Below are 14,052 nucleotides of genomic sequence, written 5' to 3'. Positions count from 1 at the left end.
CCCTGCCCTCGACCCCCGCCCCCGGAACTCCCACCGCGGCTCCTCAGGCGACAGGAAGCTGTTCGCCCACCGCGTCTCGACGCTCCGGTGCTTCCGCAACGTCTCCAAGCAGCCCCCGGGCCGCTCCGTTACGCAGCTGCATTTCATCCCCGAAGACGTCGCGCCCTCTTCCACGTCCGGCAGCGGCGCCGGCTCTATCGCGTCCAGGTCCTCGATCGTGTACGAGGCGCCCTTTTTACGCTGGAGGGCTTGACTAGATCCGCCCTGCAGACGAGGGTGCGCGGCACCTCCGGAGGTCGACGGGGACGGGGACGACGGGGACGACTCAGGCCGCGGATGCTCCTCTTCGTCGGCGACCCGGCGGTCAGAGCGTCGTGACGTCACACCCGTGTCTGGCGATGCGCACCAGCAGGTGTGTGTAACTCCGTCAAGCTGCCTTGGTTGGCACGGCGATTCCGGAGACGACGAGGCTCCGCTCCAGACCGCTGTCAGCCAGGGTTCCTCGATCTCCTGCTCCGCATGCCTGCGAATCACAGGAATTTTCTCAATTACCACCACAATTATGAGTTTTCTTCTTCTTGGAAGGATTCCTTTAACGATGTATAATTTTCATTTGATGAACAAAAAATGCCCATTTATTTTCAAAAATCAAGACTTTCACTTCGAACATGTACCAGATTGTTTTAGTTTGATATTTCAGAAAGTACTTTGCTTAATCACAGGGTAAATTAATATACTAAGGAAATCTGTTTGATTTTTTGATATTAGATCATCGGGTTCAGAATAACCTTTGTTTGCCGCGAAAGACGTCTTCAACAAGTACACTTCCCGGACATCGGCTGTAACTCGATTATAATTAAATATTTGCACACTAATAAATTACAGAGTGTTCTTCGGATGATACTTTTTGAAATACAAGATTTCTAGAGAAATTTGATATTACGGTTTTGTAAAACAAAATGTCCAAAAATGAGTTGTTTATCGCCTTTTACGATTTGGCATAATCTCTCGAATAACGCTGCAATATTTAATCACAGTCTGCCACCATTTACTTCAAGGAAAGTTGAATAATTAATTTTTTAAATACAATCGCAGACATTCGCAATCGTTGACAAAGGATGTAAAGTGTGGTGGAATTTCCATACTGACCTTGAGCTCGGTGAAGATCTCCGTGAAAAATCCGGGTTCGCTGTTAATGCGAAGCATTTTAGCGCTAAGTCGATTGACAATCAGGAGACATCGGTCCCAGAACTTGTCCTTGTTGTCCTCGATAATGAAGGGCTTCAGGGGATAGCTTATCTCGTTGCCCATGTAGCTGTAGCTCAAGTATAAGCACGTCAATACCGTCGCCTGCAGCTCCTTCTCCGAGGCTTCCTCGCCGTCGACCAACTCTCTAACCAACATGTACACGAACACGACGTTCGCGGGGTTGATGAAGGCGACGTCCTGCCGAAGGTAAGAAAAACGAAGGATTCAGAACGAGGCGGATTCACTTTCGCCTGATTGCGAGATAAATCGTGGCTTGTTAATAATAATGAATTAGGAAATTATTACCTATCGCCCAGAAAAGGCACGCGAGTACGATTCCGTGACGAATTAGATAATTGGAAGAGACTAGTAGCAACGATTCCTCGGCCATCCGTAAGGAGATATCGAGAGTAATTAAATTGATGTTGTTAGCGCCAGGCAATTAAGACCTAATCCTCTTAAGAGCAGAGTGAAAAAAACCGCTCAAATTTTTTACAAGTATCAAGCAGGGCGGTGCTTTTCAAAATAGATTCTATTTTCTCCCTAATTCATTCAATATCTGTTCAGTGGTTAGATATTTTGCAAAAATTGGGTTCTTTTCCCTTTCAAGATAAGTGTAATACTATAGTTCGCGTGCAGAGGAAGCCGAGTGAGCCCGTTTTATCGTGGCAGACAGAAGAGTGAGTCACGGTTCGTATGTCGCGTGTTTTAGGGCTTGTAAGTCCGGTAGCAGACGCCTACAGCCTTAACGATCGGCTAATCAATAGCCAGGTAAACCCGAGTCGGTTTCGCCACAGTGTAATCTCAAGTATAATAATCTCCTCTCAAAGTTTATCAATGAATTAAAGAACAAAAGAAAGTAAAAAACTGTGCGCATTAAAATTCATCGCTCGAATGTTGGTTCCAGCAGCAGTTTCTCAAACTTGGTGTCCTTGTTTCAAAAAGTTTGGTACGGTATATGAAACCGGATGAAAATGGTGTAAAAACTCGCGCCATTAATTCAGAAAAGCTCGGATCGGTCGGCAGGTAAACAACCCCAAGATTCCTACTTCTGAAGGAATCGTTTCACACTTTGAAGTGCAATAATAATTCCACAGAGGACATAAAAACGGTCTACGCTGGCTGCACGAAAGCGAGCAAAGCGATTCAGGTCGCATTCACGGCTGTGACCACATTCATCTAGGGCATCGATCGTTCTCCAGGTATCTAGTTCATCCGGAACCACGGCGACAGGGGAATCCGCCCCGAGAAGAGGAGGAGAGCCAGCCTGCGCACTCTGCCTCCGGTCCATGCACCTGGCTGAACCTTGTACTTATCGTTAGCCGGGAAACCCACTCCGCTGGTGGAATTAACACGCGAAAACATTTAATTAAAACTTGTGCAGCGAAAAGCGGGCAACCGGAAACGCAGTGAAAACATCTCGCTAATTGGCATCGACGAAAACAGACGAGAGTGCCTCACGTTTCTCGTGTAATATATCTGCTCGAGCAGATTTTTTCAGGAGATTCGTTGCAGTGAAATAGAGTGAAGAGAAAAGCTTGCTTGGTAGGGTCTCGTGACAAGTGCCTTCAAGTCAAGATGTCGGTCATGCCAGAAGTCTTATCGTAACAAGCGGCACACTCCGAGCTTCCATTATAGTCCAGAACCATTCTACTCGGAGAAATCCTGAGCGATATTCTCAATTCCCCTTCTCAAACCCCAAAGGATGTTGAACCAGGATTCGAGGTGGACCTTTCGACGTCCTCGAAGTCGGTGAGGCCTCAGGCTGACCCGACAGGATCGATGCCCTCGATATCGGGGGCTCTAGCCATCAGCCTGCTGCCGTAGTCGTTGTAAAATTTGCACGTCCTTGATAATTTTATTGCCTGTGGTGGCAGCGCCATAACAGGGTACTTTTATATATGGCGTGATAGATTGATATTGCACTTCAGAAGGATCGTTAGGACGATAAACTGACTGAAAACGATATCTGATGATACGTTATGCTAATATTATCCACTTCTCGCAAAATCAAAGTGAATTAGTTCCAATTAGATACGATTACACAGAATACACGACAACAAAGAGAGATTCGTGTTGATCACTGTCAATCTGTTATGTATAATGAAATTGATTCGAGCTGTGACTTTAAGCCTTTTCTTTTATCACGACTAAAATTGCATCATTTCTCTTTCGCAAGAACTTGTCTAGATTTTGGAAAACTTTTATTCTCGAATTTCTTTTCTTTCGAACGAGTTAAGCCTGCTTTGATACAGCAAAAACGATCAACAATTGATATTCGCGTTTCTTGTATCGAAAACTTGTGCCTTGATCATGTTAAACGTGGTACTCTTGTGTGATCCGGCGAAATCTATTCACGTCGGTTTAATTTTGATCCCCGGTACGGATTATCCCACGGAGATAGCGGTTTCCGCGATTCAACGGAAGACGTCGCAGCCACCGGTGAACCTAACTAATCGCCAAGGAAAGTGCAAGTAATTGATTTCTCGAAATCGGATAAAATGGCTTGGTTTGATTTCACGACGTCTTCTCGAGCCTCGGCAATGCCGCGGGATCTAGAACCTATTATAATGACGCATAATGTAACTTCTGTCGTAGCTTATGTACGTATAGTCACTTGATGAGGTAGCCGCAGAGCTTAGACGTGGTATTAACACCAGAACTACCAGACCAGTTAAAATGACTGGTTTTATAATTTCATTTGAAAGTTCCTTCTTCACGTTAAATTTTTTCCCGCAATGATGTATGTAATGATTTTTACAACGATAACCAAAGGAGTGATATGATGAGTTTTATTTTTGTTTTATTCGACTGGCTTTACAATTTCATTTCAAAATTTCTACTTCATGTTACATTTTACCTCGGTAGTTCTAGTGTTAGTTAGTAACCCTGTACCGTCAGTGTCGCAACTGCGTACCAAGCGTACCAAGCATGACGTAGATGTATCGATGCTTGGGTGGTACGATTGCTTTTCAGAAGTGTTAAGGCAGGGCAGAGCGAGTTACCTGGAAATTTCCGTGCATAAATGTTCAATTACAACGCCACCTCGCAGCAGCTTTTCACCTAATTAAATAAATTGGGTCAGCTTTGGTCATGGCTGGTGTACAGAACCCAGTCGCTTAAAAACCAATTCATATTGCGCTGTTGTATTTCGGAGAAGTCATACACTCGCTTACTCGGAACATACATCATACGAAAGTGCAAATTAATTATTGCAGATTCAAAAAAAAAAAAAAAAAAAAAAATCTTCTCGGCTTACTTCGTTTTATACGTTTTCCAAATTAGACAGCTTTGGAATCGTACTGCACAGAAGGAAGCCAATGAAAAGTTACCGAGGTTCAAATTAAACGACACGTGCTGGTTTCTGGATTTCAGTAGCCAAATTCATGCGCTTGGCACACAGTACTTCCTCATCTTCTAACCATTTCATTCATTTGCAGAGATTCTTTCTCGAAATTCGATTCGACGTCAAAGCGGAACTATCTATGACTGTACGACGTTGAGTCGATCGGTCGATATTGGAGGGGTTGGCGCCCTCCTTTCCCCCTTTTACGCTGCCTCACCCTGGACAACGCCACCCTCGTTTTAGTCTCGGGTCACGAAATATGTTGACGCCTTGCGCTGATGTGGCCGCTATACCCAAGACGAATCAAAACCCTGTAGAAGATGATTAATCGAAATTATCGACCGGCGACTCCGGCTTAAATCATATTATCACACCCCGGGCTGAAGGGTGAAGAAACTAGAGCGGTGGTCGAGGAAATTGAGAATTCTTTCAGCCCCTTAAGAAATCGGGTGATGATCAACGACGGATCAGGTTGTAATATCGACTGCAGGATGAATCATTGAGATCTCGTTCAAAATCGAGAGCTGCATAGTTAATTCAATTGGGATTCAGTTTTTACGAGGTTTCGAATCAGCCGATGGTCGGATAGCGACGGTTCTTTTTACCTTTTTATCCTCCACCTGAAACAAGGCGGGCGACTCGCCACACGTGCGCAAGACATAACGAAGGACTTTTTTGGCTTCGCGGTTGAGCTGTCCAGCAAGAATCGAGAACACCCCTCTCGACTTTACGTCTAGCTCGCGTCCCGTGAAGAGAGAAATTTGTTCGTTCATTGGCGTCGACGACGTCAATGACGAGCCGCGCTGGATCGCGAAAATATTGATATGGATTCCCATAATTGGATTTTTACCCGTGTTCCACGCTCTTTGACGCCGACCAGCGATGGTTGGTTGGTATAATTCACCCTGCGATTCCCGCCTGGCAGTAACGATGCTTCCGTCAATTTTACTGCGCAATTCTGATCACTTCTGGTGACGGACGTGAGGTTAAACGCGGTATATTTCCCAGGTGAATTATACCTCTGACCAAATTCCTTCTGGAGGCCGTCTGCGGAACGTGCGGGTTACCTTGTACGTCAACGATCGAGTTTACATTACTCACCGGCTGTAATATCTTATTGTCTTGAGTCCCTGATGAACAACCGTTGTATTGATCTTTAGCATTTATTTATACACGCCTGACCTACACCATGTTTCATTATTGACGCGCGCGACGTAGTTAGGCATACGTCATTGAAATACGTCGTTACTTCGAATTTCAACATGTTCAGATATAGGTATAATGCAAACAAAAGGTTATCCTGAAAGGTATGGACATTGAAAAATTTTTTAGAATATATCAGAAAATTCTCAGCATCGTTTTGGTGCCTGATAAATTCCTCGAATATACGGAATTTAGTGAAACTTTTGAATGGATTTGTTTTCCGGCATAGTTATTTACGAAAAATGTCTATCAAGAAAATATCTTCAGCGGAGAAATCGTACGATTCTACCGATCGGAATGTGTTTTTTTTTTGGTTTTTCTTTCTTTGTGTTGCACGTATTGCAATAACAAAACTGTGGAGTACGTCGAGAAAAAAATATTAGCTTTTGTTTGCAATATTTTTTATTTACTAAATATAAATTTATTGACTTTCCGTTCAGAAAAATATGATTTAACCAATATTTGAATATTTTCTCCGGTGTTGTTTCCAGTCTTCATCGCTGCATCACATGATTGTATGATTACTTCAAATGGTGTTAACGGATATATCGATAGTAAAAAATATTTTCATCCCGAATGCTTGCGTCGCCACGATTGCGACGAAAGTCATCACTCGAACTATTATAAGAACAGATCTTGCACGTAGGATGCTTCATGGTTTCCCGTGAGTTGGATGCACATTAACCTTGAAATCAATTACAATTCTTACATGGAGTTATCCACAACTTTCCATGCACTATGCATAAAAATCTTCAAAAATTGTTCGTGCATGTGATACAGATTTCAGGAATGCCACTCCGATGAAGTAATTACTTCGAATCATGTGATCATCCCAAATTGAATGGCCCGAAAATAGTAGATGAGAATGAATATCCTTATTGTCGAAAAGTCATGGTTGATGTGTTACTTCATTTAAATAATTTTACTTGCAAAACCCTTTGCACACTTGGCTGTCAAATTCACAATGTTCACCGTAACAATAAAGAAATGTCTTTGGCCGTACCTGCGATTACTACGATATTGAACAAATGACAAGTTCAATAATTGGCTCACTGCAATTACGCACATAAAAGAAGTCGTAGTCAAATGTTAAGTCAATAACGGAGGGTATTTTGAAAATTGATTGTTCTCATCATCAAATTCAATTACGGCATCACAATAGCCTATTCAACCTGAATTAGCCCACGTATTTATTCTACCTACGTTAACGATCCATCACCAATTAATTGATTATTCATGGAGCGTTGAGTTTATACGCAACCGTGTGTGTTATTTTTATCTTATCAGTTATACAGTACAATACGCACTGGCAATATCGAATTTAATTCCGGTAGTCTCGTGTATAAGCCATTACTTTCGTAGATGTTAATCTACTACTCGAAAATGGTTTGAAATGTGTCTCTGAAACTTATTTATGTAGGTTCTCACAACTGTTCAATTGAAAATATTTAACAATTGACATAATTCTTTTTTTTTAAGTTAGAGTTAATAAAGACATGAACTCTTCAAAGACTAGATATAAGGTCGATTCTTACATTCGCCGAATGAAGCTAGCTGGTATTGAAATCATACATTCATCGTAACTGATTTTGAAAAATTTTACGTCGGAATGCAAGCTAACGGAAATAGGCCATGCGATCATTAGGTCATTAAGTTTTGAGAACGGATAAAGAAATTGCAGTAACCGAAGCATGAAGATTAGAGAAAAATGACCTCAAGTGACTGCGAAAAAGGACATGGGAATGAATAAAAAAAAATAGGATGAGCAGCAAGGAGGGGGGGGAGGTGGATAAGTAAAAAAATGCTGGCTACTGCTTTTCCAATCTCCTCACCAACTCCTATAATAATAAATAAATGTATTTATAGCTGACAAAAACAAATATGTACTGATTATAGTAAGTCTATATTTGTCGCCAGCAGTTATTACTTCGTAAGCCGTCTAATTAGATCGCATAAAATACGACCCAAAAGCCAGAGCAGATTAGAATTAACTCAACCTCAATCGCAAATATGTATCTACAGCCTGATAGCAACAAACTCTGTGCTATATAGATGTAGGTCATTGTTCTGGCCTTTACCATTATCGGCGCAATATATAGTAACCTTCGTTTCATTTGAAAAACAATTATTGTAGCGTGGCGCATGTGCTTCCGCCATTGTTCTAAACACTTGAACAATTCTTCGAACGAATTGGTATGCGAATAAAATAGTAGGTGACCAGAACTGTCTTATAATGTGACAAACGATCGCCATAAAATGTTGCACCTTTAACATACGTGTATATAATGATATGATATAAGGTAATCAGGACAAGACACATAATGCTTGTGACTCAAATTAAATAGAATAAATAAGACGTGCTAGAGATTGGATACCTAGATTTTTCACCAAACACTTGAGTTGATAAATTTGCAAAACTAATGCGTCATGTTCTTACCAAGAAAGCACATCCAGCTGATCCAGAGAAGATTACAAACTTGTTAGTTGTATTATTCCGTCACCACATTACGTGGAACAATTAGCAAAACGATTAAGATATTTTTTGTCATTCATAAAATATGCAGATACACTTCTCCGTGGCGAAACTAGACAATTCCCTTTACCACAGACATTTGACTAAAAAATTTGCAACGAACAAGTGAAATATATTTGTGTGATTATACTCGTACTTCCACACAAGTGATCTCAACCTATGTTTTGATACAACTGAATTTTCCGACTGTAGCACCTCTGCTGTAAGTTCGGTTCGAAACGGATCGCGCAAATAATTGCGGACTAAAAAACGGTCGCAATTGTACAAACAAGCAACGAAGACGAAACATTTCTGTAAGTCAAACAACCGCTGCGTAGGCTGTGTAAGAATCGTGTTAACTGCTTATGAATTCAAAAAAATACTTCACCAGTATTATCCGAGCCGTGAGAGACCAATGTCGAAATGATACGTAAGCCGTCTGTTTTTTTCATCATATTCTTACTCGACGTGGTGACATGTAAGTATTTCGTGTTCCATTTCGTCCTTTTCACGTTCACTCTGCGTCAGTCGAATACTCTTGACTTTTCCGAATAAATTGGTCATGTTTGTACGTCGAAAAGGCGACACGAATCATAAAAAAAAATATGTAAATAATACAGGATAGATATTTATGATATAGAAAATGAATATGATATTCAGCTGAACTATTTTTATTGCACAAATCAATCAGCGGCTAGTTTACGACGAGGTATAATATCGACTCACCAAACGCTCCCGTATTGCGGACCGAACACAATAAGGACGGAATGTGGAAATCCCTGTCAATTCACATGCGGTCAACTCAAGCCAAAATATTGTCCCAGGGTAGGTAATCGGTTTTGTGTACTTTTAACTAACGAATTATCGCTATAAGTTTCGCACTCTATTAATGTTTGGAAAACGTTATCGATTACCAATATTTTTATATTACATATAATTAAACAGCTATTTTTCAGGTTTGTATACCTGACGGATGTGTGTGCAAGCCAGGATACGTTAGACGCGACGAAAACGGTCCTTGCATTCCCGAATCATGGTGTACAGTGGTGGCAGAGAAGTGGAATTGGATCCAACGTCCTCGACCGAGACCCAGAGGCGAAATGGCCGGACCAAAGAACACGTGGAAACACTAACTGTGAATACTGTAAACGAATGGCACGTACGAAGAGTCGTTGGAAATCTGTCCAAATGAATCCTTTCGGGAATGGGATTAAATATTTTGTGTTTGAACGATCAACGGTCAATATTGATTACCTATTAAACACCTCTGCCACCTTGATAATCAACGTGCGTTTGACGACCCGTCACGATAAATGAGAGGAGTTGAAGCGTTCAGCAAATGTAGAAAACCACCGACCGAAACAACATAATCATTTTCGAAATGGTATCACTGACCAAGAGGGCTGTTTACTTATTCAAAGTTTAAACTTTTGGAACACGCTCCGGCTGTCACGCATATCTAGGCGGGTAATTCCGGCGCTTCGTCAAGCGAACGTTTATTCGCAAGCTGGTTAATTATGTGCAACTTGAAGGGCAGAGGTACCCCCTCCACCCCTGTGTCTCCTAAACAACCTAAATTCCCTCAAGAATTCCCCAGCAGACGTAATTTGGCAAGTTCCAAACCCTCGGGACTCGGAACGCACAACACCCCTGCAGCTTGTACGCAGACGTGCTTATAGAACTCATAGAGCTACGCGGAGCTTTTCGCTACGTACAAAGGGTGAATGCCCTTCTACCAGCTACGCATTTTTCTACGCGTTCCCCGCGGGGGGCTGATCAGTTGGCTCTGTTCCACGCGCGTGTGTCGGACGTAATCACGCTTCCTTACATACACAAGCACGATTCACGCAAGCACCCTAGTTTTTCGCATAAAACGCACCACCACCTATACATCTAATTCCCGCGCACGTGACCCCTTCGGCATTTCTGCACACCCTCCGGAGTTTGGGGTTGCCGAGCAGGCATTGCCCTCTGTTGGGGCGAGGGTGGCGTCTGGCTCCCGGATGACGTCCCGGCGCATCCGGCGCTAACGAAGCTGTCGAAAATTCGAGGAGGGATTCGAGGAAATGTGGACGAAGGCTGCGGTTCGATTTGCAAAACTCGAATCGCGCAACCTGTTGTATAGAAAATAAATTTGCACGCATATCTATATCGAGATTTACGCGGGGATAAAGTGATTGCGATTCTTTCCCCATTTCGCTTTGGCTTTGACTTTGATAGGCAAGTTCCCCTTTTCCATGCAGCAGTTTCCTCGTCGCAATATCGACGCGTCGACGTTAACGTTATGCCTGCGCCGCGGGGCGTCGCGACGTCCCTTTGCGGCTGGCGCAATACGGATGCAATTAAACCGCGTGTAACCATACGGATGAAAGCTTCCCGCTGCGTGTTTACTCGCGTGACGTAGCAAACGCGCCTCGTAGCCTTTTAGGTGCAGTGCGTAAGGGTGGCTGCACCACAGCTGGGGGAAAACTGTGCGTTCGACCCTGATCCACGTTACCTTGGAAATCTCCCTGCATAACTCATGATCAAAGTCATCAAATTTTCACTCAACGAGCTCGAGTCTCCCGCTATAATTCCCGAGAGTAAGTCACACCCAGCCGACGACGACGACTCTTGCGGGACTTGGACGTAAAGCCTCCGAGATCTCGAGGACCCTTTTTTCAAGTCTGATAAGGACCGTGGTATATTGTTCGTTACGGCTAATGGGTTTTCGGTGAAAGGAAGCAGCGCGATGTACGAGTTGAGCTGCGGGCACCCTCTCAACGTCCCGCGTCGCGTCGATTCTTCGGATAGGATTGCACGCTCCGCGAGACACGCGTCCCTTTCATCGAGATCAAGACTACAACCAAGCGAACCACGTTACGCTAAGAGTCCACTGATCACTCGGTGAAAACCTCGACCATTTTAATCACCCCGGCTCGGAACGAGCTTTCCTGGAGCTCTCGAGTGCAGGGGATGTTAAGCTTCTGGTGACCTAATCAACGTTCGATAAAATTGCACAATCGACATTGGCACGGAGTGCGTTATATCAGCCGGTCTCTGAACGTCACTTTCAGTTTTACGGTCCGATTTCATCGCCGGTTTAGGGCTGCGGCCGGTGAAACATATTGCAGGGTGAACAAACGCCGCTCCCCATGTCGAGCGGAACGAGTCCAGGTCCCCGGGGATAACAGGGCGCATTTTGACTCGTCTTCTAGCGAGTGGATCCAACCTCCGGTGGCAAGGCTTGGGGGGAAAATTCGAACGACCTTTGCGCAGGCGCTGCTTTCGTAAATATTTACGATCCACCACGTCGGATGATGTGGGACCATTAGAGAGATTGTTTTGTTGGAATACGATTAGGGGCGATATTTTATCGGATTACCGCGCTATCGACCCGGTCCAGTTGAACAATGCAAATTCAAAATGGAATACAGTTTTAACGAAGGCAACGCCACCGGTTAACGTTCTCTGCACGCTGATTATTATCTGTCAGTCACCGCAGACCATTTCGAGCGCTCTTGGTATATTGTTTATTGGTTTTCTTTCACTGACCTGCCATCCCTGAATGAGCAGCCTCCGGTCGACTTTCTTGAGCCAAACGACCGCATCGCCAGCCTGGAAGTCGCGCAACCGTGTGCATTTTCCATGCAGGTAGACACCGAGGCACTTGAGCAGCTCCGACGTCGAGGCCTGAATAACAGTCTTCCTCGGGCCGGGGGGCAGAGGTTTTTGGACCAATTTTTCGCAGGTTGGATTGTGCGTCGTGTGATTGTTGTTTGTCACGGGTACTTTGATCTGTGAAAAGGGTGCAGGTTCTGGTGTGAAAATCGTGGTAAGCGCATCGTTACGGAATGCGGTTGGTATACGTGTACTTGCCAAGATATTATCACAGCGAGAGCGATACGATCTGACGTTGATGAGTAATATCGTGTTAATGTCATGCAATGTCCAAAGTTGAAGAACTGAATTTCGTTCAAGGTAGGTAATCGTTACTATTACGCGTATTTATTCTTCGACGAACTAATGAAACAGCTATAGGTTCAACCTCGAATTAGTCATTGATTATCGGCACTGAATAATAGAAGTTGCAAGAACTGTCAATGTCGGAGTTGAGAAATTAGAGCAAGGAGGATAAAAATTAAAAAATAAAACAATCACAAACATACTGCAAACGGCCTACGCGTTATCTAGACATTGATAAGGACTTGGACAACGTTTTGACGTCGTGCGGAGAAGGATGACGAGGCAAATCAAACTCATCACCGCTTATCTGATGATTGCGAATTGACAGCATGGGTTTATTATAATAAGTACTCAATCGAAATATAATGAGAGAGGCTAGTATACACGACGTAATTAACTCACCTGCGGGGTCTGTATATTCTTGTTCTTATCAACGATGGGTATATTGTCGAGAGGCTGTCTGAAGGTAATGTTTTTATTTTTGTTGTCAAGTTTCTTCTTGTTGTTATTGGTAGTGCTGAACCGTTTCCACGACAGAGCGTTAATGAACAGCGAGTGCTTCTTAAGGTTCTTGTCGAGGGCATTTTTCTCGGATATTATCCTCGCGTTGTCGTTGCAGTTCAGATTGATATTATTGTTCTGCAGCGAGTTGTTGTTGGGTTGATTCGTCGGTGCCGGAGCTACCGAGGACGTGCTCTTGTTCTCGCGATTCTTGGCGTTGTTCAGCTGCTCGTAGTTGAAGTTGTTCAGGGTGAAATCGGCGGGGTGCTGGTGGGCCGCGGTCGGGTAACCGGACCCACGCCGGTCCCGCGGACTGAACGACAGCACGGTCCCCATCTTCTTGTTTTGCGCCCTGGCCGCGGAGGCGAGCTTCGCCCGAGTCGGTACGGCGAGGGTTTGGGGCTGCTGGGGCGGGGGTGGCGGGGGTGGCGGTGGCCTGGGGGGTCGCGGGGGGCTCGGCGAGGACGCGATTAGCGGGAGGGGCGGGGGCGGGGGTGGCGGTGGCGCCTGCCTCGGCGTCGAAGTCCCGCTGGGTCCCGTCAGCGAGGGTGCATCCCAGGGCTCAATGGCCTCCTCCACGGCGGGACCCACCACCTCGCTCAGCCGACCGCCCAGCCTGCCTTCGGTCTTGAGCTTCGGGCAGTTAATATGGCCGCCCTAAAGAACGGAGAACCCCGGCTGCTCGGAGACGATCAATACCCAAAACCCCTAGCGAAACGATCGCGGAACCCCGTCGTCTTGGCCTCGTGGCTGGTGCACCCTGCTGCACGACCCTTGGAATACTCAAGGCGGTGGTCCTTGCTTCCGCAACCTGGGGGATATGCACCGCGCTACAAGGGTCCCGGCAAAATGGCGAACGCGCGATCGATTCCCCTTCACGAATCTCTCGGCACCCGCGTGCGGTTCCTCCGCCTTCTTCCTTCTCCTTGGCGCCCGCCGTTGATCTGCTTAATCTCCCTTTCTCTCCTCGAACGATTTGCTGATTTACGATTTATTTCAGTTATACTCTCTTCTCACCACCGATGGGCTTCGAGTACAACGTTATACGGTTCACCTGTACGGTTGAGCGTTTACAACGAAGCACTGCACTTGTTGTTTACTATGGGTGACACGGTCGGTTGGTCGTTGGAAGGCCGGCGCGGTCATGCGAGAAAGTTCTGCATCTTTGTGGAGTACAAGCGATACAAGCGATACTTGTTACACACTTATACGAGTATAATAATTCTCTATCACAGTCCTCCGCACGGCGTCAATAAAACGATAAATTACTCTCACTATATCACAGTCTCTACAGGCG

The 14,052-nt window shown here is 44.8% G+C and overlaps 2 protein-coding genes across 2 annotated transcripts; one reads left to right on the top strand and one right to left on the bottom strand.

The window, feature by feature from the left end:
• Nucleotides 1-396: 396 nt before the first annotated feature.
• On the bottom strand, nucleotides 397-13,193 carry LOC124416525 (cyclin-dependent kinase 5 activator 1). Its single transcript, XM_046897681.1, has 4 exons — nucleotides 12,657-13,193; nucleotides 11,844-12,086; nucleotides 1,150-1,446; nucleotides 397-523 (listed from the first exon to the last, which is right to left on the bottom strand). Exons 1-4 carry the CDS (start codon nucleotides 13,089-13,091, stop codon nucleotides 428-430), a joined length of 1,071 nt encoding a protein of 356 aa, XP_046753637.1. The 5' UTR covers nucleotides 13,092-13,193; the 3' UTR covers nucleotides 397-427.
• LOC124416528 (chymotrypsin inhibitor Ani s 6-like) lies at nucleotides 8,733-9,533 on the top strand. The gene is made up of 3 exons (XM_046897684.1): nucleotides 8,733-8,787; nucleotides 9,001-9,134; nucleotides 9,266-9,533. The coding sequence occupies exons 1-3, from the start codon at nucleotides 8,733-8,735 to the stop codon at nucleotides 9,440-9,442; spliced, it is 366 nt and encodes a 121-aa protein (XP_046753640.1). The 3' UTR covers nucleotides 9,443-9,533.
• Nucleotides 13,194-14,052: the final 859 nt, after the last annotated feature.

The sequence above is a fragment of the Diprion similis genome, chromosome 2 (assembly GCF_021155765.1).
Source record: "Diprion similis isolate iyDipSimi1 chromosome 2, iyDipSimi1.1, whole genome shotgun sequence".
In the NCBI taxonomy this organism is placed as follows: Eukaryota; Metazoa; Arthropoda; class Insecta; order Hymenoptera; family Diprionidae; genus Diprion; species Diprion similis.
This window is presented reverse-complemented; position numbering and strand designations above follow the sequence as displayed.